Source organism: Nelusetta ayraudi, unplaced genomic scaffold (assembly GCF_046127955.1).
Source record: "Nelusetta ayraudi isolate G7.1 ecotype Tasmania unplaced genomic scaffold, CSIRO-AGI_Nayr_v1 ptg000135l, whole genome shotgun sequence".
Classification (NCBI taxonomy): domain Eukaryota; kingdom Metazoa; phylum Chordata; class Actinopteri; order Tetraodontiformes; family Monacanthidae; genus Nelusetta; species Nelusetta ayraudi.
The window spans coordinates 14826073-14851366 of record NW_027466185.1 but is presented as its reverse complement, the minus strand read 5'-3'; the positions used below and the strand labels follow the sequence as shown (position 1 = coordinate 14851366).

Sequence of the window (25294 nt, the reverse complement as noted above, 5' to 3'; positions counted from 1 at the left end):
GGTGGAATTTCTGCAAGAAACTGTATTTGTGCCAGAAAAAAAGGTGTCTTTCCTTATTTGTTGTCTTCAAAGTAGACGAAGAAGAGCCTTTATTCATCCCCCTAAGGTGGAAATTTTAACCCTTAAAGCAACAATACAGCGCAAAAGAAGGAAAATTATACCAATAAAAAGACAATAAAGAAAATCAAAATATTTACAGACTAAGGAAAAAAGGAAGATATTTACGTAATATTGACAGTTGGAAATTTTACAAGTGATGTACATAGTACATATAATTGACAGATACATCAGTGTTTTACTGCAGTCAGTGAGCAGTAGGTGCGTGTTGGAGAAGATGAAGAAGAACATAGATAGGGATGTTCCCATCCCTGCATTACATCACGGGATTAAAACTGTTGATCTTGTTACGTCACAGATGGAGGGCGGGGTTTACACACACACACACACACACACACACACACACAGCTGCTGCTGCAGCCTCCCGTCTGTCTGTTGTCCGAGATGGAGGCTAGCTGCTAGCGGCTCACAGAGAACAGACGATGCGGGGCTCGAACTACCAACCTCTGTTGGCTCTGCTGCGATAGCACGGCTCGGTTGTCTTCATTTAACCTGAGTTAGTTAGTGGCGCGACTGGCGCTGTTTGGTCTGAGCGGAGGAGAAGTGGACAACTCGGCTCCGTTAGCATCCAGCTAATTGATTGTGTGTGTGTGTGTGTGTGTGTGTGTGTGTGTGTGTGTGTGTGTGTGTGTGTGTGTGTGTGTGTGTGTGTGTGTGTGTGTGTGTGTGGCCTGCGAGCTAACGGTGTTTGCGCCGCTACAGATGGTTCTAGCAGTGATAGCTGATGTTCCGGCTCCAGAAGAGGCTCCTGGGTGTCTGTGTTGTGCTCACATTTAGGTCGCAGATATCAGCGGCGATATTGTGGGACGTTATTGACGCCTCGGTCAGTCTCAGCTGCCAGGGTTAGCCGTTAGCTCAGGGTGTTCTTTGTCTCCGGCAGCAGCAGTTGTCATGTGAGATTTAATTATCTACTGCTTCCGTTGTATCTTGGGGTGCAGTTACACCTTCATCTCTTTTGTAACTTTTTATTTTTTTCTCCCCCCATCACTGTCAGTTAGCATCGAGCTAAGCTAACAGTCGGAAACTAGTGCCGCGGAGTCGTCGTGTGCCTTTTGTTGTTTAGCGGTGATCCGTCAGCTGCTTCCGCCGGTGGAGTGGGGTGGGGGGGGTGGGGGAGGGGCTTCATCCAGCTGATATGCAGCTGTGGGCTGGTCCAGCTGTGCAGCGACCTTCCTCCTCCTACTCCTCCAGCACCTCCTCTTCATCAGCAGAGCTCCTCCCGGGGCCCAGCATGGCCCTCAGCCCGGCCTGCAGGCTGCGCCGCTCGGCCTGGCTCCGCAGCTCGCTGCTACTGCTGGCCGGTGAGACACCTACCCACCTGCGTCTGTGACGTCACGCGCACGCACGCACACACACACTTTTTTTATGATGGACATTTTTCTGTTGTGTTGTTTAATTTTTTGTTTTTGAAGAGAATGTTTTCATCCTGTTGATACAGTTTGTGTGTCTGTGCCAGCATTTTTCCCAGCATGCACCGCTGCGTCGCAGAGAAACGACAACGTCTATGTGTCGGGGATTTCAAACGGTGAGGAGGAAGAAGAGCTGGAGACAAGGAGCTACCTGTCTGTCTGAGTGACTGAGTGACTGACCCACCTCTCTCTCTCCCTCTCTCTTTATTTCTTTCTCTCTCCCCCCACCTCTCTTTCCCTCTATCTATCTCCCCACCCCCTTGCCCACCTGTCTCTCTGGCCAGCAGCAGCGTGCAGTGATGGCTCAGAGCTGCTCAGGGCTCCCAGTGGTGTGATCACCAGTCCTGGATGGCCCTTCCAGTACCCGTCCAGACTCAACTGTAGCTGGAACATCAGAGCTCGGCCTGGAGACACCGTCACCATCAGGTACCTCAGCACCTCACCACCTGCTCACATGATCATGTCCCTGCCCCACATCCTAAAACTCATCCTTCTTCTTCTTCTTCTATTTCTTCTTCTTCTCTTCTCCTTGTTTTCTTCCTCCTCCTCCTCCTGCTCCTCCTCCTGCAGCTTCCAGGACTTTGACCTGCAGGGCTCCCACCGCTGCTCCTCAGACTGGATGTCAGTGAGCAGCTACAGGAGCCTGGAGGGTCTGAGGGTGTGTGGCTCCTCCCTGCCTCCTCCCTTCACCTCCTCCCAGGACCATGTCTGGATCCACTTCCACTCTGACGACAGCCTCACTGGGAAGGGCTTCCGCCTCTCCTACATCTCTGGTGAGTACCTGGACTCACACTGGCTCTCCCTACTGGCTCCTCTGCAGCTACTATCTAGTGAGTCATTAGCCAGCTGCCAGGTGGACCACTTCCACTGATGCAAACCCTGATGATGCTAACCGTAATGCTAACAATGCTGATGCTACCCTGGTTGCTAACTCTGATGCTAACCCTGCTGCTGCTAACCAAGATGTTGACCAAGATGCTAACCCTGCTGATGCTAACCCTGCTGCTACTGTCTCCACAGGGAAGCCCGAGGCCTCTGGCTGTGAGGTGGACCAGTTCCACTGCTCCAATGGGAAGTGTGTTCCGGACTGGTGGCGCTGCAACCAGATGGATGAGTGTGGAGACAACTCGGACGAGGAGCTGTGCCTGGACTCCACCTTCTCCTTCCAGCCCTGCAGCCTGGACCACTTCCCCTGCCTGTCCCGCTACACCCGCATCTACACCTGCCTGCCCCACAGCCTGCGCTGCGACGGCAGCATCGACTGCCAGGTAGGAGCCTGACCTCTGACCCCCCCTCACCCTGACCCCTGACCTGCTGCTGACGATGTGCTCTGCTCCTTGCAGGACCTGGGTGATGAGATGGACTGCGAGGCGCCCTCTTGTGGAGAGACTCTAAGGAACTTCTATGGCTCCTTCAGCTCCCCAAACTACCCCGACTTCTACCCCCCCGGCAGCAACTGCACCTGGCTGGTGGACACCGGGGACCACCGCAAGGTAGCCCTCACTCTTACCTGTGATCTCTGTGGCTGACCCCTTTCCCCCTGCAGGCCATGCTGAGCTCCTGACGTCTGACCTCCTCCTCCAGGTGATCCTGAGGTTCAGTGACTTCAAACTGGATGGAACAGGCTATGGCGACTATGTGAAGGTGTATGATGGTCTGGAGGAGCACCCTGGGCGGCTACTACGCCTGCTGACGGCCTTTGACCCCAGAGCTCCAGTGGCGGTGGTGTCGAGCTCAGGTCGCCTCAGGATCCACTTCTACGCTGACAAGATCAACGCTGCCAGAGGCTTCAACGCCACCTACCAGGTAGATACACCTGGAGGAGGGAGCGTGGTGCTGTGTTGTTGTTGTGTTGTTGCTATTTCGGTCCAGGTGGAGGGCTTCTGCCTGCCCTGGCTTTTGTAGATGTTGTGTAGTTGCTGTGCTGATGTTATGTTGTCACCCTCTCTCCAGGTGGAGGGCTTCTGCCTGCCCTGGGAGGCCCCCTGTGGTGGCAGCTGGGGCTGCTACACGGAGCAGCAGCGCTGTGATGGCTACTGGCACTGTCCCAACGGCCGGGATGAGGCCAACTGTTCCACCTGCGGTGCTGACGAGTTCCCCTGCTCCCGCAGCGGCGCCTGCTACCCCCGCTCTGACCGCTGCAACTATCAGAACCGCTGCCCCAACGGCTCCGACGAGAAGAACTGCTTCTTCTGCCAGCCAGGCAACTTCCACTGCAAGGTGGGTCCTGACCCTGCCGCCTGGACATGGCTCCGCCCCGCTGTAGACTGGCCCCGCCCACCCTGACACCAGCCAACTTTCTCTCCCCCTGCAGAACAACCGCTGTGTGTTTGAGTCATGGGTGTGTGACGCCCAGGATGACTGTGGTGATGGAAGTGATGAGGAAAACTGCCCCCTGGTGGTTCCTACCAGAGTCATCACTGCTGCAGTCATAGGCAGCCTGGTCTGCTGCCTCCTGCTGGTCATCGCCCTGGGCTGCACGTGCAAGCTCTACTCACTGCGCATGTTCGAACGCAGGTGAAGACACACACACACACACACACACACACACACACACACACACACACACACACACACTCACTTTCTCTCTGTCTCCCCCTGCAGGTCCTTTGAGACTCAGCTCTCCCGTGTGGAAGCGGAGCTCCTGAGGAGGGAAGCCCCGCCCTCCTATGGTCAGCTGATCGCCCAGGGTCTGATCCCCCCGGTGGAGGATTTTCCAGTGTGCTCTGGGAGTCAGGTATGACACCTGGTCACATGATGATGATCATAGTAACATGTTTGTGTGTAAATTGTTTCGATTAGGATATTCATTATTGATAACATGATTATCATTATTATAATTGTGAATATATTATTCCACCACCTGCCAACAGGATGTTTTACTAATACGCCCTTGATGATGTCATCAAGGGCTCCAAAGTCTTGGTGACTGTGTCTACTGAGTCACTCTATATATTCAGTAGAGGGAGCTAAGCCTCGTCCCTTCCTGTTCCCTGCTGATGACGGCGTCTTGTCCCCCCCCCAGGCGTCGGTGTTGGACAACCTGCGGTTGGCGGTCCGCTCCCAGCTCGGCCTTCCCTCACTGCGGCCCCCCTCCTGGCTCTGGCTCCGCCTCTTCCCCTCGCCGCCGGCCACAGGCTCCGCCCCCCTGGCGCTGGTGTCAGCTGACCTGGATGGCAGCAGCAGCAGCAGCTCCACCTCCTCCGACCCCCCTCCTTCCCCCACCCACTGGGACGCCGCCGAGGGGGGCGGCGGGGCCTCGGCCTCCTCGGTGGCTCCACCCCTCCCCCACAAGGTCCCGCCCCCGCCGCTGCCCAGGGTGCGAGAGGCCCCGCCACCTGTCGCGGTGGTGACCGCCCCGAGCCCCGCCCCCTCCCAGCTCCAGGCCCCGCCCACCTCCTCCTCCGCCCTGCAGCGATTGGCCCGCCGCCTGCGCCGCCTTGCCCGTGGCCTGACCGGGGCCGGGCCGGGCCAGGATCAGGGACCGGCCAATCACAGCCCTCTGAGGCAGCTAGAGGCGGCTGGGGGCGGGGCCGAGCGGCAGAGCAGCAGCAGCAGAGAAGAAGAAGAAGACGTGGAGCTCCTGGTGCCCGACTCCTCCTCCTCCTCCTCCTCCTCCTCCTCTGAGCTCCCCCTCCCCCTAACCCCTTCCTCTGGCCCCGCCCCCCGGCGTGGACCATGTGACCACTGTGGGATGGTGCACACGGCTCGGGTCCCTGCCCGCTGCCAGGAGGCCAGCGGCCGCTGCGAGAGCAGTAGCAGCAGCAGCAGCAGCGACGACGAGCTACTGCTGCTCTGCTAACAAGCAGGAGCTAGCTGCAGACTAGCTTTCAACACTTACAACTAGCCCCTCCCCCCCACCGCTGACAGGCTAACACTGTCACTGCTGCTGCTGCTGCAATACATTCGCAAAACTGTGTCCATGAGAGTCAATTCAGCAACTGTTAGCATGGTAGCACCCCCCAGCTATTAGGCTAACACAGTCAACGCTGCTCTGACTCAACACACACATTAGCGCTACCTCGCTAACGTGCTGCAACATTAACTTCATCCACCAGAGTCCATTCAGCAGCTGTTAGCGTGTTAGCTGGCGTCAGGTGGGAGGCTGGTGCCACTATGAGAAGTTTCACTATTGGTTCCTTGCTCTGTAGCTAACCCCCTCCCCACCACCACCACCACCTCAGACTTCCTGGTTGGTACGAAGCATCAACGCTCACTTCCTGTCTGATGGTACGACCAGGTCATATGACCTGCAGAGAGCCCACCTCAACTGTGTGTGTGTGTGTGCTGACGTGTCCTCCCCCGGTCATGTGACCCTCACCAGCCACAGCACACACTCGGTCCACTCAGTTCCTGCTGGAAACATTTGATTGGTTCTGGGACAAAGTCCTGAAAGGGGTCAAGGAACAGAACCAGGGCCATGTCAAGGACAAGGACAAGGACAAGAACAAGGACCAGGTGTTCTGGAGCTTCACTGCGTCGCCCACTGACTCCGCCCCCTACTGACTCCGCACAGAGGACCCCTTCCCCCTCTCTGAAGCCATCCAATGAGGCGTCAGTATAGACGCTGTTTCCTCTTTGGTACCGAAACACTCAGCTGTGTGAGAGCAGCCCAGTATATTTATTACTATTATTATTATTATTATTATTATGATTATTGTTCTCATGGTTGTTAATAATGCGACTGGTGATTCTAATTGTGTTATTTGTGTTATTTTTGCATGTTTCCACTTGTTTGTGTTGTTTGTTTCTTTTTTGAGTCTGTATAATAAAATCTGTCCTCAGATTAAAACTGTTTGATCTGTCCATGCTGTCTGACTGCACCTGGAATCCAGCAGCTGACTGCTGCCTCCTACTGGTGGTGGCTGGTCCTGCTGCTTCCCCCTACTGGCGGTGGCTGGTACTGCTGTTGCCTCTACTGCCCCTACTGGTCTTCTACTGCCCTCTACTGGTCTTCTGCAACCCCCTGCTGGTCCTCTACTGCCCCAACTGGCTGCTGGTGGTGGCGTTCTACTTTCTGAACCAGATGTTGAGAGGAAAAAATGAAGACAGATAATGTGTTCACACTACACACACAGGGTTGTGGTAGAGACAGTGACCCCTGCAGAAGGGAGGCTGTGACAGCGCCATCCAGTGGCCACCAGCTTTTATTGCTCACATTCATCATCATGTTTGATCGTCTTTGTTTGTTGCTCTCAGTTCTGAATGTTCATGCAAGACATAAAACTGTCAGTGAGTCACATGACCTCCCTGAGCTCCCTGACTGGCCGGAGGTCACCTGGCCCCACCCCACCCCACACACACACACCCACCCACATACAGTCATTATTTCCTCCATTGGCCACCAGGGGGGTGGAGCCGCCAGTGTTCCGTCGAGAGCAGCAGCACTGGAGGATCATAGGAGCTGGTTTTAGGCCCCGGCTCCCCAGAGCAGAGCTGTGCTACGACTTGCCCTCCGTCTCCTTATTGGTCAGCGGGGCCAGTGCCGGGTCCACCAATGAGGTGGCAGGAAACAGCTTGAACCAGCCAATCACCATGTTGGACAGGTCCAGGTCATCCAATAAGATCTGTGCTGATCCCATGAAGGACTTGTGGTCCATCCGACCGTAATCACCCCATACTATGATCTAGAGATAGAGAGAGAGATGATCAATACATTGGACACCAGAGACCAGGTGAGTGAGTGTTTGTGTGAGTATGTGTCTCAGTGTGTCTCAGTGTGTGTTTGTGTGTGTGTGTGTCCACCTGCAGGACCTTCCCCTCAGGATTCTCCTCAAACTGCAGCTGCTGCTGGTACAGGGGGTCCAGGGTCTTCCTGGCCAGCCTGGTTCTCCTCTTCAACACACACTTGCCGTTGTCCATCAGGTACACCTTCACGTAGGGAGCTGCACACACACACAGCTTCAGGATCATTTTGTTCCGTGGTGAGAACGCTCTGTAGACTCTATAGGATATTTGGCTACAGTACCATGAATGACTATGAGGGGAAAACATCTGCATCACCATTGTTGGTCTCCAGTTGTCATAATACATTGGTGTCAATCTCTGGCACACCTGCCAAATTTGGGCCCTGCAGTGTTATTATATTTGGCCCACTGCTGTTATTCAGCAGTTCACATAGCCGCAAATACTCAAACTCCCAGAATGCTCTGCTGCTCAATCAGGACAGGACATTGATTGAAGGATATTAATATGATGACTTCATTGGTTTATTGTTGTTATTTTATCTTTCAATGTATTATTGATGATATCTTGCTGATCTCTGTTCGCAGAGTGTGGTGGCCACCAGGGGGCAGCGCTGCTCACCTGGAGTGTTTTTGTTGCCTTGTTTACCCACAAGTCCCCGGGCTCGGATCACCTCCACGTCCAGCCGCTCCTTCCTGTACACCATCCCAATCTGGATGTCACCTGAGCAGCGAGCAGCCAATCAGAGGAGGACAAGCAGTTAGACAAGCAGCTGCATGTCCTCACAGCAGAGGATGCTAACATGCTAGCTACTGCTGCCACACACACACACACACACACACAGCAATCACATGGTAACAACAGATACAATGTCAAAGCTCAGTTAGCATAGTTAGCCTGGTGCTGCTCAACAGCCCTGGTGTTGAGAGGAGGAAGTGCAGTACAAGAGTTTTGTGGCTAGCGGTGAGAGGGAGGGGAGGGTGTGATTGGTGGTTACCCATGGGGGGCGTGGCCAGGGTCTGGCGCCCTGCCAGCTGGGCGGGACCCAGTCCCTCCAGGAAACCAGTGAATTGCTGGTCCGAGGCCAGTTTGACTCCTGGGAAGATCAGCCTGCAGGGGGAAAGGAGGAGGGGCTGCTGGGTAAAACAGGCGGGACCTAGTGATTAAAAGGGGGTGTGGCTTGGTGAGTGAAGGGGGCATCTTCCTACGCTCCAGGCTTGGGGTCCTCGGCGTCCGGGTCTCGACTTGGCTGGCGGGTGAAACGAGACTTGAAGTCAACAGCCAATCCCGTCTCTATGCTGCGCTGGACAGGAAGTCGCACCACCTTCTTCTTCTTCTCCTCCTCTGGAGGAGCAGCAGGAAGAAAAAGAAGAAGGTGGAAGAGGAGAAGGGGAGGAGAAGCAGGAGGCAGAGGAGGAGGACGAGGAGAAGAAGGAGAAACAGGAGGACGGGAAAGAGAGGTGAGCAGCTGCTGGTCAGACTGGTGTTACTCTTCTGGTTTGAACTTGTTTGAACAGGTCTGGACTGGTTTGAACTGGTCTCGTCTGGACTGGTTTGGTCTAAGGGCGTTTACCCACTAGCCCTGAGCGGCTAGTGCCAGCCCTTCACGGTACGGGACAGCTCGGTTGAAGGTATTTCCATAAGCCTGGCAAGTACCTGAGCGTGGGCGGAGTCACCGCAGTAAAGGCGGGAGAGGGCTTCACACAGCGTAATTTCCGTGCGACAGAGAACGGCGCGACAGAGAACGGCGCAACAATGAACGACTCGGAGGTTGTTTTATGCCTGCTGCTCTGCCTGTGGATATTTTTTCAACAAAAAGAACAAAGTCGGGCAAGACTCCGGGCGGCACGATTGAACACACTTGCGAAGTACCGTCGACTGTACCAAACGATCAACGAATTTCACACCGAGTCCGAGATGTTTCGCGCAAGACGACGTAAGCGGGTGAGTGAAATTGCTAGTTTGCTAACAGGTCTGCTCTGGTAGACCAGAAAGTCTGGTTTGAACTGGTCTAACTGGTCTAACTGGTTTAGCTGGTGTGAACTGTTCTAACTGACGTGGACTAACTGGTGTGGACTGTTCTGAACTGGTTTAGACTGGTTTACTGCAGACTGGTCTAACTGGTGTGAACTGGTACCCTCAGGGTTGAGCTGCGAGGCGCTCTGGCTCTTCTTGCCCAGTCCCACCATCCCCATCATCTTGGCACCAAAGCTGGAGCGCCGCTTCTTGTCGTCGTCGTCCTCGTCATTGCGTCCCAGCGAGCAGATGTCTCCGCCCACACTGGAGGACTTGGCCAGAGGGGGGGCAGGGGGCGCCGCCCTGCAGGAGGGGACGGACACCGCAGTCAGCAGCAGCAGTCTCAGCTAGAGGGGGAAGGTTGGGGGAGAGGGTGGGGCTAACACATGGGAGACTGACAGGTCACATGACCACAGGCAGGACGACTGGAAAGTGGGCGGGGCCACAGCTTAGCCAATGGCAGCGGGTCTTACTTGGAGGTTTCAGGCTCCTCTTCCAGGTCCTCCATCGATTGGCTCTTCTGCAGGGAGGCTCCACCCTCTGCCCCGCCCTCTGGCTCTGCCCCCGCCTCCACTGATTGGCCCTCCGGCTGGCTGCGGGGGGGCCAATGGGAGGCCAGCAGAGGGAGGAGGAGGAGGAGGGACAGAGACGAGCAGTGATGAAGGACGACCACCTGGAGACCCCTGGAGGAAAGGAGGGAGGCTGTGATTGGCCGAGGGCCCTCACCTGGTCCTGGGGGCGGTGCCAGCCTCAGCAGAGAGGGCCAACACCTCGCTGACATCACTGTCTGACGAGCGGAACGACAGGCTGTCCCTCATCTGCACACACAGGTCAGGAGGTCAGGCAGTCAAGTGACATCATCAGTGCTGTGTGACATCATCAGTCATCGTAGTGTGACATCATCAGCGTGGTCTCCTACCTTCAACGGATCCTTCATCATACCTGCGCGAGCAGACGAGCAGAAAGGAAACAGGTGGTTATGAATCTGGCTGGTGACCATAAATGGACATCCTGACTGGATCATGTGACTACAGTACTATACTACATCCAGCTGAAGCCACACCCCTTAAAACCTGGTGCTACTTTACAGCGGGAACCATCAAGGAACCAAGTACCTTCATCTCTCTGTGGAGGAACCTCCCCTAGAGTAGGATGATGAAGATGGTGATGATGGTATGGTTGATGGTGATGAAGATGAAGGTGATGGTGATGATGAAGATAATGAAGATGATGATGATAAAGGTGATGATGATGATGAATGATGATGATGAAGAGGACAAGCAACAGGAAGCAGAAACAGGAAGTTCAAGGTAAACCTCCTTTTACCATTGGCTAGCCAAACCATGGCCTATGATTGGTCGTCATCAGGAGGGCGGGGCCAGGAGTGAGTGCCACCATACCATTGGCTGATTTCTTCTGCTGATCCTCCCATGTGACCTCTGCATCACGGCAGAGACACACCATTGGTTGACTGATCACCGCAGCAAACACACACACACATCCACACACAGCTGACCAATCAGATCACTTGCCTTTCCTGGTGCCTCCAGGGGTTGCCGAGCGCCTGTCGGGCTCTGATGACATCAGCGTGATGATGTCATCAGCAGTGTAACGAAGATGAACACAGGAATGAGTGAGTGAGTGAATGATTGACAGCTGTGGCCATCTGCTGGTTGTTGGTGGATACTGCAGTACACACCTGGAGTCTGTGGGGGCGCTGCAGGAGAGGGCGGGGCTGCCGTTGGGGGTGGGGCTACAGCAACTTGGGGCGGAGCTACAGGGGAGGGGGGAGCTACATCAGCTGTGGGCAGGGCTGACACTACAGCGGGGGGTGGGGCTACAGCAGCTGGAGGCGGTGCTACAATGGCAGGGTGTGGAGCTAAATTGGTTGGGGGCTGAGCTACAGTGGCTGGGGGTGGAGCTACAGCTGGGGGCGGAGCTGGGACCGCTGTTGGAGGTGGGACAATGGGTGGTGGCAGGACTTGAGGAGCAACTACAGGAAGTTGGATAGGTGCTGGAACAGGTGGGGGAGGAGCTACAGCAGCTGGGGGCGGAGCTACAGCAGCTGGGGGCAGAGTCACAACAACAGGTGGGGGCGGAGTCACTGCTAGACGTGGGGGTGGGGTCAAGGGTGCATTGGGCGGGGCTGCCGCCAAACCAGGGGGAGGGGCTTGGACTCGTATCAGAGGCGGGGTCTGATGATTGAAAGCGTGAGGGCTTGCTAGCCTGTTAGCATGGGCCGGAGCCTGGGGAGTGGGTGGGGCCAAGACTGACGGAGGAAGACGGAAGAAAAGAGAAACGATGAGGTGATGGTGATGATGATGATGATGATGTCATTCTGATGAGACCATGGAGTCAATCACATGCCAGCTGACACCGTAGCTAGCTAGCTAATCCGAGCTACGACGGCTACGACACGGGCCAATCAGAGGAGTTCAGGAGTTTGACCTCCTGAACCCAGCCTCTGCTCACCTCTGTCGGGAGGGCCAGTGGGCGGGACCAGGGGCAGCTGGCGTACTCGCCGGCCGAACACGGGTGTCGTTGACGGGCTGGAGTGGGCGGAGCCTCCGCGGGTGCTGCTCCTATAGGGACACAGGGAGGCAGAGTCAAACACTTGGCCACAGAAGCTAGTAGCGTTCGCATTGAGGCTAACGCTGCTAGCGCACACTGACAGCAGACACAGCAGGCGGAGATGACGTCGCCACCTGCAGGAGCTGAGAGGAGGTGCAGGCGGATGAAACAGGTGTTTAGTAGGAGGTCATGCAACCACAACCACACACAGACGCACAACTGCACGGGACAGACACACAAGTGCTACATGCTACATGCTAACAGCTGGATAGGTTTTCCATGCAGGGTGGCTCAGAACCAATCACGAGGCAGCAGCTTCAATAAAAGGGGGTGTGGTTAACATACAGTCGCCATGCGTGGGCCGCAGGCTAATCCCGGCACAGCACCTGGTGAGGGCGGGGGAGGAAGGGGCGGAGCGTCGTGACCTCGGGGGGGTGGGGTCACCCGGGCCGCCGGCCCACTGGTCAGCTGACCGCGAGCGGCCGCAGCATGAGTCCCGCCGGGCCGTCCTGCCACTGGACCTGCACACCAACATCAGCTGGTCACATGACCTCCATCATCAGCTGGTCCCATGACCATCTGCTGGTCACATGACCATCTGCTGGTCACATGACCTCCACCATCATCAGCTGGTCACATGACCACCATCATCATCGGTTGGTCATGTGACCAGAGAGAGTGACTTGCTGGTGGTCTCAGCTGCTGGTCAGAAGGTTGGAAGACGATCACCACAGAAGAAGAAGAAGACGACGAAGACGTGATCTACAGCAGCAGGGACAACAGCTGTAGTCTGGGAGGAGAGAAGAAGGAGGAGGAGGAGGAGGAGAAGGAGGGACCGCTAACGGCTCATGGCTAAGGGCTAGCGGCTAAGGGCTAATGGCAAATTGCTAATGTCTAATGGCTAGCGGCTAGCTGTACTCCAGCAGCCTGGTTACCTCAGCAGCTCCTCCTCGAAGGCGTCGGCCTCGTAGGGGAAGTCAGGGATCAAGTCCTGACTGGAGGACAAAACAAGGGTCAGGAGCCCCACCCGTGCTGACCTCTGACCTAAACCTGAGCCTGAGCCAGGACCCTGCCTGAACTACGTTACCCACAAGCCCCAGCGCTGACCTGCAGTCCTCGTAGCTGCCATTCATCACATGGTTGTTCCAGGAGGCCTGGCTGAGGTACCTTCACACACACCCACACACACACACACACACACACACTGTCAGCCTGTATCCTGCAGTCCAGCTGAGCTCCAGCTGCTGTCAGTACCTGTCGTGGTTGTCCAGAGAGAAGCCCAGAGACATCCTCCTCAGAGACCTCCTGCACACACACACACACACACACACACACACACACACACACACACAAACACACAGTCAGACCAGTAAAGCTACCACTAACACCAGTCTGGACCAGTAGTGAGAGCAGGACTACAGCTAGCATTAGCACTAGCATTAACACTAGCGCTGCAGCTAGGACCAGCAGCTACAGCTACAACAAACCACTACAATGGCAGCGATGGGTGGGTGGGGCTTCAGGAAGGTCAGAGGCCAAAGGTCAGATGTCTGAGGGTCACATTCCAAAGGGGGTGTGTCAAGGTGTTTCTGAGAGCCAATTAGAGATGCAACCCAAGCACTGAGCCACCTTGCTGGGCACAGCCGGTACTGACCCGGGACTGGGTTAGTCCAAGGTTGTCATTTCCTGGAAGCCCCTGCCCTTCGGTTGTGGGAGGGGCTAAATAACTGAGCCATCCAATCAGGCTAGTGTGTTTCCTCTGAGTGGGTGGGGCCGACCACCCAGGGACACGCCCCCTTGACCACCAACCGATCAACTCCATGGTGCTCCACCACTGCGGTCCACCTAGGCGTGGCCAGGGGTTACCTGTCCAGACTGTGGGAGGTGGTCCTGCTGAGTCTGGAGCCTCTCAACAGCCGCACAGCCTCGTCCCGGTACAGAGGGTAGAGACCACTGGGCCAAGGGTCAGAGGTCACAGGTCAGAGGTCACCCTGCTCAAAGGCTGTTGATTGGCTGTTTATAGCCACTGCTGAAGGAGCATCAAGGTGTGCCCCCCACTGCTCCTTAGCCCCGCCCCCTTCCCTTTAGCCCCACCCCACTGTCTATCCCCCCTACATGCTCCCACCCCACTGGCCCCGCCTCCTCACCTTTGTTGGGGGGGCTGGCTGGGCGAGCGAGACCTCATCCTGGCCATGTCGGAGCGAGAGCTGTGATTTGATGACATCACCTGGTCGGGCACCGAGAGGGTGGAGCTGTGGAAGTCCCGCCCATTGTGGCGGTAGTCTGGACAGGAAGTGACAGGAGAGGTCAGCCAGAGGTCACCTGGAGGGGAGGGGGCGGGACTAATGAGAGGGGGCGGGGCTACTGGGACTTACCTGGAATCACCCCGATCCCTTCTTCACAGTCGTAATCTGAAAACTCTCCATCACTGATCCTCTGAGACCCTGGAGAGAGAGAGAGAAAGAGAGGGAGAGAGAGGGGGGACAGGGAGAGAGAGAGAGAGAAAGAGAGGGAGTGAGAGAGAGAGAGGGAGGGTGAGAGAGAGAAAGAGAGAGAAAGAGAGGGACAGAGAGGGGGGACGGAGAGAGAGAGAGAGAGAGAGAGAGAGCGAGAGAAAGACAGGGAGGGCAGGGAGAAAGGGAGAGGCGGGCGGGGAGAGAGAGGGACAGTGGGGGGGAGAGGGAGAGAAAAAAGAGAGAGAGAGAAAGAGAGGGAGAGGAAGGGAAGGAGAGAGCAGCTCAGTAATCTGATTGGAAAAATCTCTCTCTCTCTCTCACTCTCTCTCTCTCTTTGATTTTAAACTCAGCAGCAACATGTTTGGTAGATGTCAGTCAATCACAAGGTCCCCCCCCCTCATTCATGGGCGTGGCCAGACATAAGACAGACCAGTCACGTGTGTGTGTGTGTGTGTGTGTGTGTGTGTGTGTGTGTGTGTGTGTGTGTGTGTCTCACTCTGTAGCCTCCTGCTGCTCAGTGTCTCCTCAGGCTGCAGGTCCCTCCTGTGCAGGTAGGGGGACCCGTCAGGCAGCTGCAGTTTGTACCAGTGTGGCTGGTCGTCCAGCAGGGCGGAGTCCAGATCCACCAGCACCTGGACACAGCAGCCCCTTCCCACTTAGCTGTGAGGATACTCCCACTCTGCCTCCAGAACCTCCAGAACCTCCAGGAGCACCAGGACATCCAGAACCTCCAGCATATCAGATGTTCCAGAACTTCTGAAGCTGCAGGACATTCTGGAGCTTCTGAACCTCCGGGTGCTCCTGAAATTCGAGAAGATCCAGCAGTTCCAGAACCTCCAGGAGCTGGTGGAGATTCTGTAACTGCTGGAAATTCTGAGGCATAAGAACATCCAGGTGGTCCAGGCGTGGTGTGGTTCTGACCTGGCCCAGGAACTGGCTCTCCTCTTCTCGGACCCGGGCCTGGTCCCACACCGTCAGCTCCAGGGTGCGCTCCCTGAACTCCCTCTGGTGGACCGGAGAGTACATGAAGGTTTGGTTCCAGCGAGGCTCCACGGACTTCTTCACCGTCTTGGTCCGCCGCTTGCTCTTGTCGCTGCCAGGGGGGAGGAGAGGGGTGAGCCCTGGCCAATCAGAGAGCACCGAGCTGCAGCTGTCCAATAACAGAGGCTCCTCTGTCCTACCTGCGGTCCGGCAGAAAGTAGATCTTCACGTAGGGGTTCCTGGGCCGGAGGTCCTCACCACCTGGAAGATCTTTAGCTCCAAGCACAGTGACTATCAGCTGGTGGCCTAGTCTGTCATAGAACAACCTGATCTGAAGAGAGAGAAAGAGGAGGAGGAGAGGAAAGAGAGAGGACAAGGAGGAGAGGAGGAGAGGAGGAGAGAGAGGGAGAGGAATAGGAGGAGATGGAGAACATTGAAGAACCTCCACCAGCTGGTGAGGCGTGAAGGTCCCCACATACACACACACACACATACACACACCACACACACAGTCCCCTCTAGTGCCCTCGATTGGCCTCTAGTGTCCACTGCTTTGCCTGCTGGTGGGCGTGGCTGAGGCCTTGCTAGCTACCTAGCTAGTGGCTAGCCAGCTAGCTGTGGCTACAGGGTTACCTGGATCCTGGGCACCAGGGGGCGTCGGCTCTCACTCTGAAACACAGCAGAGCTACGTCAGCTGGTCACGCCCCTTCCTCAGCTAGCCCCGCCCCCTCCTCCTCCTGGATCCGCCCCCTCCCTCAGCTGCCCCAGTGCATGCTGGTAGACTCACCGACAACTGTCCTGCCATGTTGCAGGGGCTGATGGGAGAGGAGACGCAGATGGTCGGCCCCCCCTTCTGGGACTCCAAGGAACTGGAACCTGAGGGGGTCACACAGCACGGGGAGCCACAGAGCTTCTAATCAGGTTCTCATCATGTTCTAGTGAGGTTCTCATCAGAGTTCTTATGATGTTCTCCAGATGTTCTATCCTCCCATAATGAGAACCTGATGAGAGTTTTAAAAGCTTCTCATCAGGTTCTCATGATGTTCTCATGATGTTCACTAGTTGTTATGAGGACACTCACTGGAGTTGATCTGGCCTGGGGTGCCGCCAGACACTCGGGGACCATCTCTGAGGAACACACACAAGCACAGAAGAAGTCAGCACAAGCTCCACGTGGGAACAGCTCCTCTGGTCTGAAGGTGATCAGGTGACCATCAGGAACCATCAGGGACCATCAGCTGACCTTCAGGTGACCTTCAGATGACTCACCTGAGGAGCCGGGACACCAGCAGCTCCACCTGCGGCTCTGCCTTGGACTCCAGGATGATGTTGTAGACCTGGTTGAAGGTGGCTCCCTGGAGAACCCGGCCGTTCCACTCAAGGACCTGGTCTCCTGGAAGGCAGCAGGGCCATTAGAAGGTCTGCTGGCTGGGGGTGGGAACAGCAGGTGGAGATGATGACGGAACTCACCTGGTCTCAGGTGTCCCACTGTGTCGGCCAGACTTCCTCTCTTCACCTTAGTGATGAAGGCACACAGCCGACCAGCTTCAGTCATCTTGCCTCCAACCACCTGGAGAGAGAAGGAGCAGGAGAAGGGGGACTCAGTTAGGAGGAGGAGCAAGAGTCAGGAGGAGTAAGAAGGGGAAGGAGCAGGAGGTGGAGAAGGAGCACAAAGAGGGGGGAGGAGCAGCAGCAGCAGTAACAGCAGTAACAGCAGCAGCAGCAGTAACAGAAGCAGCAGCAGCAGCAGTAACAGCAATAACAGTAGCAGCGGCAGTGACAGTAACATCAGCAGCAACAGCAGGGACCAGGAGGAGCACCTGCAGGAGCAGTCTCAGCAGCAATAACAGTAACAGCAGCAGCAGCAGTGACCAAGAGGAGCATCAGCAGCAGTAACAGCAGTAACAGCAGCAGCAGCAACGGCATTGACCTGGAGGAGGAGCAGCAGCAGTAACAGTAACAGTAACAGTAACAGGAACATCAGCAGCAGCAGTGACCAGGAAGAGCAGCAGCAGCAGTCACAGCAGCAGCAGTAACAACAAAAGAAGCAGCAGAAGCAGCAGTCACAGCAGCAGCAGCAGCAGCAGTGACCTGGAGGAGCAGGCAGCAGTAACAGTAACAGCAGCAGCAGTGACCAGGCAGAGCAGCAGCAGCAGCAGTCACGGCACCAGCAGCAGTGACCAGGAGGAGCAGCAGCAGCAGTAACAGTTATAGCAGCAGCAGCAGTAACAATAGCAGCAGCAACAGCAGCAGCGGCAGTGACGAGGAGCAGCAGCAGCAGCAGCAACAGTAACGGCAGCAGTAACAGCAGTAACCGTAGCAGCAGTGACCAGGAGGAGGAGCGGCAGCAGCAGCAGCAACAGTAGCAGTGACCAGGAGGAGCAGCAGCAGCAGGTGTCCTTACCTTGAGGCCCAGCAGAGCTCCAGTATCTGCAGGAATGGTCCCGTCCTTCATCCTCTTGTTGAGTAGAATCCGGCCAATCAGACGCTCCCCGTCTTTGGACGGCTGCCACGTGGCTGGCTGCTGAGGTCACAGAGGCTAGAGGTCAGTGGTCAGAGGAGGAGAGACACCTCGTCAGCAGGGTGGATGGGCCTACCATTGAGAGGGGCGGGGCCTCGCCGGGCCACAGGCTCTGGTCCCACCACTGCAACTCCATGTCTCCTAGAGGTCAGAGGTCAGAGATCAGAGGTCAAACACGCTGCCTCCTGTTGGATCATTGGAGCAGAAGAACTAGCTGAGGTGACAGAGGTGGACCAGGAGCTTCTGCAGAACTTACACACACACACACACACACACACACACACACACACACAGGTCAGTCTTGACACCCAAAGGAGGAGAGAGAGGAGGAGGTGGAGCAGGGGGTGGAGGTGGTGGAAAAGGTGGAGGACGTGGTGGAGGAGGAGCAGCACCTCCTGCTGGTTTCCTCTGCTCACGGCCCAGTGGGCGGGGCTAACCCCGCTGGCCACGGCCCCCTGCGGTGCTGCAGGAGCTTCAGGTGTGCAGACATCTCCTGCTGCTGCTCCAGCTGCTTCCTTCTATTTCTGCTGCAGGTGGCTCAGCCGCTCACTCCTGAGGCATGCTGGGTAATCCCCACTCTCACTCTAATCCAATTGTGAAGCGGCGTTGGTAGTGCTAGCGGCGGTGCTAATTTAGCTTCAGCTCCTTCTCAGCCTCCAGCAAGGGAGCAGCAGTAGCCGTGAGGACCCTGAGGAACCTCGTAGAACTTCCTGGAACCTTCAAGAAGCTCATGGAAGCTGGTGGAAGCTCCTCCTGGTGGCCCCACCCCTCACCTCCTCCTCAGGTGTCTCCAGCACGGCAGCATCAGAGAGTCTGAGCTGTACGGTCAGCTGCTCAGCCCAGGGAGGCGGCGCCCGGAAGCTCTGAGCCAATCAAAGGTCACCTCCCCTGAGCAGCTGACTGTGAAGGGCCGTTGACTCGGAGCCAAGAGATTAAAGAGGCTGAAGGTGTGAGACTCACTGAGGACCTCTGGAGGAGGACTTGTGGAACCTTCCCAGACCAGAACTTCAACAGAACCTCAGCAGGACCAGACTGAACCTAGACTGGACCCAAGGGCTACTGTGACCACAGCAGTCCTCGCGAACAGAGCCATCAGACCTGGTTCTGGACATGGACCTGGTTCTGCATCTGGTTCTGGTTCTGGTCCTGTCCCCCCATGCTGCCCCTCCTGAACTCCCCCACCCTCCCTCCCACCCCCGGCAGCCCTCAGCCAATCCACAGCAGCCACTCACTCTGCTGCTCCTCCCAGCTGCCCAGCTCCTCCTCCGAGCTGCTGAAGCTGCCAATCACGGCCCGCCGCTGCGCCGCGCTCTCATAGGCTGGTGTCCTCAAGTGGGTGGGGCCACTGTGACGCAGGGGGGAAGAGGAGGGGCCGCCCACCCGGTCCACTGACAGCGACCTTTGACCCCTGGAGGGCACCCAGCCCTGGGGGCGGCTCTGGCAGAGGGCTGAGGGTTCCGAGAGTCAGAGGAGCTTTGATTGGTCACATGACACGTCACAAATAATATCATGAGTTGCAACAAATGGAAAACAAAGTCTGACACTATAAAACTTAGTATATAATACTATACTCATACTAAGCGATTAATCGCACTCCAATCTGGGAGTTAATTGCGATTAATCACGATTAAAATGGCTCATTTGAAGTCTGTCAAAGGCATTATGTGTGTGCAACATAAATAATGACCAGAAGTAAGTCCTTGAGGATGGCTTTCTGTTCATTATTCAAAATAAACATGCATAGTAGGCAAGTTGGCTGAGGCGACATGTAACCATCAGGCAAATTGACACACAGGTCTGTCTTATGTGGGCAAAGTTCTTTCATGAACTACCTGGAATGACCAACAGAGGGTGCAACAGCATCATGCAACGACATCCATGTCAGCTGGCGTTTGATATATATACATGTGTTCTGACCAGCGCATTGTTTACGCCCACTCAGCGGACAGACAACTCAGACAGACTGGGCCAGGCATAAAAAAAGAAAAGAAAAAAAAAAGCATCCGCGCTAAAATATTCATTGCTTGCTCACTATTGTGGCGGCCGTGGAGAGCTGGATGCTCCCGTTGAGCCGAAAAGGAATATGGGGGAATTATTTTGGGGAGTTCTGTTAATTGCTGTTGTTGAACTGCAAGTGTGTGAGTGTCTTTGAGTGTGTTAGTGCGTGTATAATGTTCCTTAGGTGCTGTACATCATGTTTTGTTTGTGTCAGTCCGAACCATGAGTCAATGTGGACTCTGTTTGAGTTAGCCCCCGGCTACCGCCATGTTGGGGTGCGTTCCAACAAGTTCAAGCTACAAATTAAAAGGTGACGTAAATGTGACGCACCAAAGACGAGATCTGCGCAACAAGTGGTTCCTCCGTCGAATCGTGTGTGTGTATGCTACCTTGCTGTTGGGGAGTCAGCTGGTGGTGGTGGTGGTGGGTGGCGGCCAGCGAGACATCGCTGTGGCGGCGCTGGTGTCGGACCTGGCCCACCTGGGCCAGAACCCTCATGGTCTCATCGCTGGGTGGGGCCTTCACCGGGTAGCGGGCCAGGTTGGGCTCGCTGCGGTACCAGGCCCGGACCTCCTCCTCCTCCCAGGCCAGAGGGTGGTCCGGGTCCAGGAGGTGGTCCTGGTCCAGCAGGGGGTCCTAGTCCAGTGGAGAGGACAATGGTCACAAGTGAAAAGCATCTTCTCCCTAGTGGCCACTAGAGGTATTGCATTTAAAAAACCCATTCAGCCCATAAAACCTTTTTCCACAGTGGCCACTTAAAGTACTGGAGCCAAAAATGCCTTACTGCTCATAGAGCATTTTCCCCCATTAGACAACAATAGAAAGATAAAGGCCTGTAAAACAGCTGACAGGATTACCTTTGACCTCAAGAATGGTTCATAATGAATCTTTATATTGTAGATTTTTAAGTCATGGATTTTCAATCTTTCAAAAAAATATTTATAAAGGTCAGAAAATCACCAAAAATAGTTTTAATATTCCCAGTGTGGCATCACAGCTCCTTCTGATTGGTTATAAGCGTCCTGGATACGCATCATAGGAGTTCCAAGGGACCATGATCAGAGGCGACGCAACTGAGCATGCTCAGTATGTGAGCTGAGTATGGCGGCCATGTTGGGTCACCTGACTCACCTGCGAGTGCCAGCGGCCTCGCTGGTCTCTGATTGGCCAGCGCCGGCCCTGCAGCTCCGCCCCCTCCCCAAGGTCGGAGGGCGAGCGGAGCATCCGGCCCCGCCCACCATGGTGACACGCCCCCACCGGGCTGGACTTCCTGCCATCACATACACAACAGACCAATGAGAGAGCAGGAGACGTTTGAGCCTCCTGCAGGTGTGGAGGAGGAATTACACTGAGAGGAGGAGGAGGAGCAGAGTGAGGACTGAAACATCAATTCAGTCCCAGCAGAAGAAATACAAAGAGCCGCTGACACACACACTCACACATACACACACACACAAACACACACACACACACCCTCAGAAAAAAATCAAGACGTTCTTACAGTTTGTCGTCGGCTGTCGGCAGCGTCTCATCCAGCACATCAACACAACACACACTCACACAAACTCTCACACACACACACACCCAGCAGATTAATAACTGAAATCTGGATGATAAGTGAGGCTCCGCCCACTGACAGTCAGCCTGCATCGTCATCAGGTGGAGACACACACACACACACACACACACACACACACACACACACACACAATCACACACACACAGTGTATTCACTTGTAGTGTGTTGTTGTGTTGTGGTTGTGTACTTTGTGTAGCTGCCTTACACACACTGTGAACTTCCCCGTAGCTGTTAGCCTGCTAGCTGTTAGCCTGCATGCTGCTGCTGTATTTAGCAGTAATCCACTTGCAGGATTATTAATCTGTTAATCTGATTACAGCAGGCTGAGGGGAGCGGGGGGTGAGGAGGGGTTGGGGTGGAAGTGGGAGGTGGGGGGGCAGCTCAGACAGTAATTAACAGCAAACTAAACGAATTAACGCTGTCACTGCAGCTAACAGCAGCTTTCATTTTCTGTTTTGGTGGCCAGATGGTGGCGCTGCTGCTGCTGCACTGACCGCTCAGCAGCTCCGTTGCTGAGGGGCACCTGGGGTCCACCAGGGTGGGCGCCCTCTGCTGGTGGAGGAGGACGGTGATCCGACTGGGTCAGAATGTCCTGCTTCTTCCTGCAGACGTTACAAACCCACATCACCTGCAGACACACAAACACACCGCAGGAAGGCGGGGGGGGGGTCACCTGCAGTTCTCAGCAGCCACCACCAGAGGGAGCTGGAGGGGCGGCCCTGGACTAAACACAGCAGAGGATCATTAAACTACTTCAACAGTGACTGCAGCCAATCAGACTGCAGACTGAGGTACCTTCAGGGCTATGTGGAAACATGGGAAAATCCAGCAGCATCAAACCTGAAGGTCATCACAGTCAAACCAACCAAAAGCTGACTGGAACCCCTGATGACATCATCACAACTCATTCTCATCATTCATTGGCTGTTTGGTGCACATACACTCACACATCCCCCTCCCACCTCACCTGGCTGACCCTCCCTCCACAGCGACCACAGAAGCGACCCTGGCAGTAGCAGCAGATGCGGCCGCAGCCGTCAGCGAACTTGGTCCTGCTGCAGACGCTGCAGGTGGAAGACGCAGGCTCCGCCCCAACTGCTGCTGACTCTGCCCCCGCTGCTGCTGGCACCGCCCCCAGCTGCCTCACCTGCTCCTTGCACTGCTCAAACTGCTGATGTAACTTCCTGTTTGGGGGAGGAGGAGGAAGACGAGGAGAAGGAGGAGGAGGTGGGAGTCATCAGAAGATGGACTAAATAATGGGTGGATCGGTAGCCATAGCATTAGCATTAGCATTAGGCCAGCAGTAGCATTAGCATTATATAAGCATTATGTCAGCATTGTACTAGACTAGCATTAGTATTAGGCTAGCAGTAGAAATAGGCTAGCAGTAGCATTATATCAGCATTAGATCATTCTACCAGCATTATATCAGGCTAGCATTAGCATTAGGCTAGTCTACGACGTCTAGCAGCAGTGAGGGCTGCAGTCCCACCAGCCACCACCAGGGGGAGTGAGCTCTGTCCTCCTGCTGCTGATGGAGGAACTTGTCACACACACACACACACACACACACACACACACACACGCCTGTCCTCAGGACCAGGCTAGCTATGATACTAATATACTAATCCAGTGACTCCACCCACAGTGACGTCACACAACCAATCAGGACGATTCAACACCTCAGCAAGAACCAAGAATCACACGATAGAAACATAAACAGTGATGAAGATGAAGATGATGACGACACCCTCCTGTCTTTACTCACGTCTGTGCCTTGGCCTCAGCGTGACCTTTGACCTGCAGGACCTCAGAAACCAGCTGACTGAGGCCTGACAAGCGACTCCACCTGCCAGGTGACACAGCAGTCAGCTGACAGTAAGTGGAGGGGGGAGGGGAAAGGGGCGGGACACCCAGGTGCACCCTGGGGCATGTAGTGGGTACTCACAGTGGAGGTGTGGCCTCCTGCTGCCCCCTGCAGGGCAGGTGGTGCAGGTGGTAATAAAGAGATGAACAAACAGAAGAGTCAAAATCAAAGGGGAAAAAAAAGAAAGTGACACACACACACACACACACACAGACTGTCAGCTCCGCCCCCAGACCTGGTGTGACATCAATGCTTTATTTTGAAAATCATCAATCAATCAATCAAACTTTAAGTTTGAAAAGACTATTTGAGAACCTGTTGAGGTGCAGTGGTCTCACCCTCCTCACCTTCATCTCCCTCCTCAGGAAGAGGAGAAAAGGAGATGGAAGAGGAGGAGGAGAAAATGGAGGAAGATGAGGAAAAGGAGAAAGAGGTGCAGGAAGAGGAGTAGGAAGAAGAGAAGAAGGAGGAGGGGGAGGTAGAGGAGAAGGAGGAGAAGAATGGGGAGGAGGAGGAGGAGGAGGAGACCTTCTCTCCAGGTCTCACATGATCTCAGACTCCCTCTCAACATGCAGCAGGTCACCTGAGCTCCATCAGCAGCTCCTGCTGCCGAACCCCCCCCCCCCAGCCCCACCTGAGGAGGCTCTGCTCCTTCTCCTCCTCCCTCTGCTGCCGCTCCACCACCGCCAGGATGATGCTGCGCTCCTCCTCTGTCAGGTGGCTCAGGTCCGGACCAGACATCCTGCCTGGACACACACACACACACACACACACACACACACACACACACACACACGTACACACACGTACACACACACCTGGGATGAGGAGCAGGTGGAGCAGGTGGAGGAGGAGCAGGAGCAGGAGCTGGTCACAGCGCCACCATCTCATCTCAGCCTCCTGCTGCTCCGACACTCACCGGCAGACGGCGGCCTCCTGTCGTCGGTCACTCGGCGCTCATGTCGCCTCCTCCAGCCTGCAGCAGCGGCAGCGGCTCCGGTCGCGGCGGAGGCTCCGTCATTCTGCTCGGTGTCCCGCTGCTCGGTGTCCCGGTGTCGCGGTCCCCGGTCCTCAGTGTCCGCTGCTCGGTGCTCGGTGTCCCGCTGCGGCGGCAGGCGGTGCTGGTGGTCGCGGAGGCGGAGCAGGAGCCGTTAAATCCGCCATTGGCTGAGGAGGGGGGAGCGGGAGGGGCCACGGAGTGACGACACCACGCACAACAAAGATCAGCTGGTCACAGGGTGGAGGAGGGGAGGGGGGGTGCAGTCGGAGGGATCAACCAATGATCGCTCCGCTCTCCGTCATGTGAGTCATGAACGAGTCACCAACGCCTCCTCGACCCGCGGGCGGCAGGTGGCGCACTGTGTTATAGCGACTATATTAAAACTTAGTTACGTGTTGTTTCTAGATTTTTTCAAAGCTTTTGATACCGTTGAGCATCGCTTTTTGTTGGAAGCTCCACACTTTTTGGGATTTTGAGGTTAATTTCTGTAATCTTGTTGAAATGCTGTACAGTGACAGCAGCTCGGCCTCTCTCAACCCTGCAATAACTCCTAGATTCACAGTGTCATGTGGTATTCGCCAGGGTTGCCCCACTTCCCCGAAACTTTCTATACTGGCAACACAATTTTCACAACTTTACTCACTCATAATTCTAATGATATTCAAGGAATAACAATTTTCAAAACAGAACTTAAGATAAGTCAATTTGCAGGTGACACGGCTGTCTTTTGAAAAGATAAATCGATGGCGAATGAAAATCTCAATACTATTTCAGTCTCCTCCAAAGCATCTGGATTATCCCTTTAATCCAAAAATGCAAACTGCTCCCTATACACACACACCATGACTCCTCTATTGCATCAATTGAAGTTAAATCTGAAGATAAATACTTAGGTTTAAAATAGGTAGGTAAAAAACATTATAATTAGAAGGCAAGAAAAACACTAAAATTTGCTAACAGTATTGTAGAAATGAATAAATCACTGAGTCACTGGTTGACCAAGTGAAGATATCTCCAAACTGATTTATCCTTGCCACTCCCTATATATCTCCTTAAAAAATATTAATAAAATCAACTCAATTATTTTTCAGTTC

The 25294-nt window shown here is 55.1% G+C and overlaps 3 protein-coding genes across 4 annotated transcripts in view; 2 read left to right on the top strand and 1 right to left on the bottom strand.

Annotated features, from left to right (window-relative positions):
• The window catches only part of bop1 (BOP1 ribosomal biogenesis factor), a 31271-nt gene extending 8955 nt beyond the window's left edge, over nucleotides 1-22316 (top strand). The window contains exon 16 of the mRNA XM_076011373.1: nucleotides 22305-22316. The gene's annotated coding sequence lies outside the window, so the exon portion shown is untranslated. The remainder of the gene's footprint in view (nucleotides 1-22304) is intronic.
• lrp12 (low density lipoprotein receptor-related protein 12) lies at nucleotides 729-6318 on the top strand. Its single transcript, XM_076011380.1, has 11 exons — nucleotides 729-1418; nucleotides 1586-1642; nucleotides 1817-1952; nucleotides 2097-2299; nucleotides 2547-2794; nucleotides 2870-3019; nucleotides 3111-3332; nucleotides 3480-3746; nucleotides 3841-4043; nucleotides 4131-4263; nucleotides 4552-6318. Exons 1-11 carry the CDS (start codon nucleotides 1253-1255, stop codon nucleotides 5326-5328), a joined length of 2562 nt encoding a protein of 853 aa, XP_075867495.1. The 5' UTR covers nucleotides 729-1252; the 3' UTR covers nucleotides 5329-6318.
• On the bottom strand, nucleotides 6612-24563 carry rims2b (regulating synaptic membrane exocytosis 2b). 2 transcript variants are annotated; one of them, XM_076011368.1, is made up of 35 exons: nucleotides 24120-24563; nucleotides 23835-23946; nucleotides 23282-23308; nucleotides 23102-23182; nucleotides 22301-22517; nucleotides 21828-21961; nucleotides 20886-21024; nucleotides 20144-20390; nucleotides 18989-19204; nucleotides 17833-17897; nucleotides 17640-17759; nucleotides 16706-16805; nucleotides 16505-16628; nucleotides 16317-16363; nucleotides 16023-16111; nucleotides 15869-15904; nucleotides 15436-15566; nucleotides 15176-15347; nucleotides 14751-14886; nucleotides 14174-14242; nucleotides 13946-14081; nucleotides 13053-13103; nucleotides 12906-12965; nucleotides 12734-12793; nucleotides 12185-12319; nucleotides 11700-11809; nucleotides 10147-10169; nucleotides 9954-10045; nucleotides 9701-9820; nucleotides 9349-9530; nucleotides 8420-8555; nucleotides 8209-8321; nucleotides 7833-7934; nucleotides 7272-7411; nucleotides 6612-7153 (listed from the first exon to the last, which is right to left on the bottom strand). In XM_076011368.1, the coding sequence occupies exons 2-35, from the start codon at nucleotides 23939-23941 to the stop codon at nucleotides 6968-6970; spliced, it is 3903 nt and encodes a 1300-aa protein (XP_075867483.1). In that variant the 5' UTR covers nucleotides 23942-23946; nucleotides 24120-24563; the 3' UTR covers nucleotides 6612-6967. The 2 variants fall into 2 exon arrangements, with proteins under 2 accessions (XP_075867483.1, XP_075867484.1); XM_076011369.1 differs by lacking the exons at nucleotides 6612-7153; nucleotides 7272-7411; nucleotides 7833-7934; ... (8 more) ...; nucleotides 12906-12965; nucleotides 13053-13103 and adding an exon at nucleotides 10734-11496.
• Nucleotides 24564-25294: the final 731 nt, after the last annotated feature.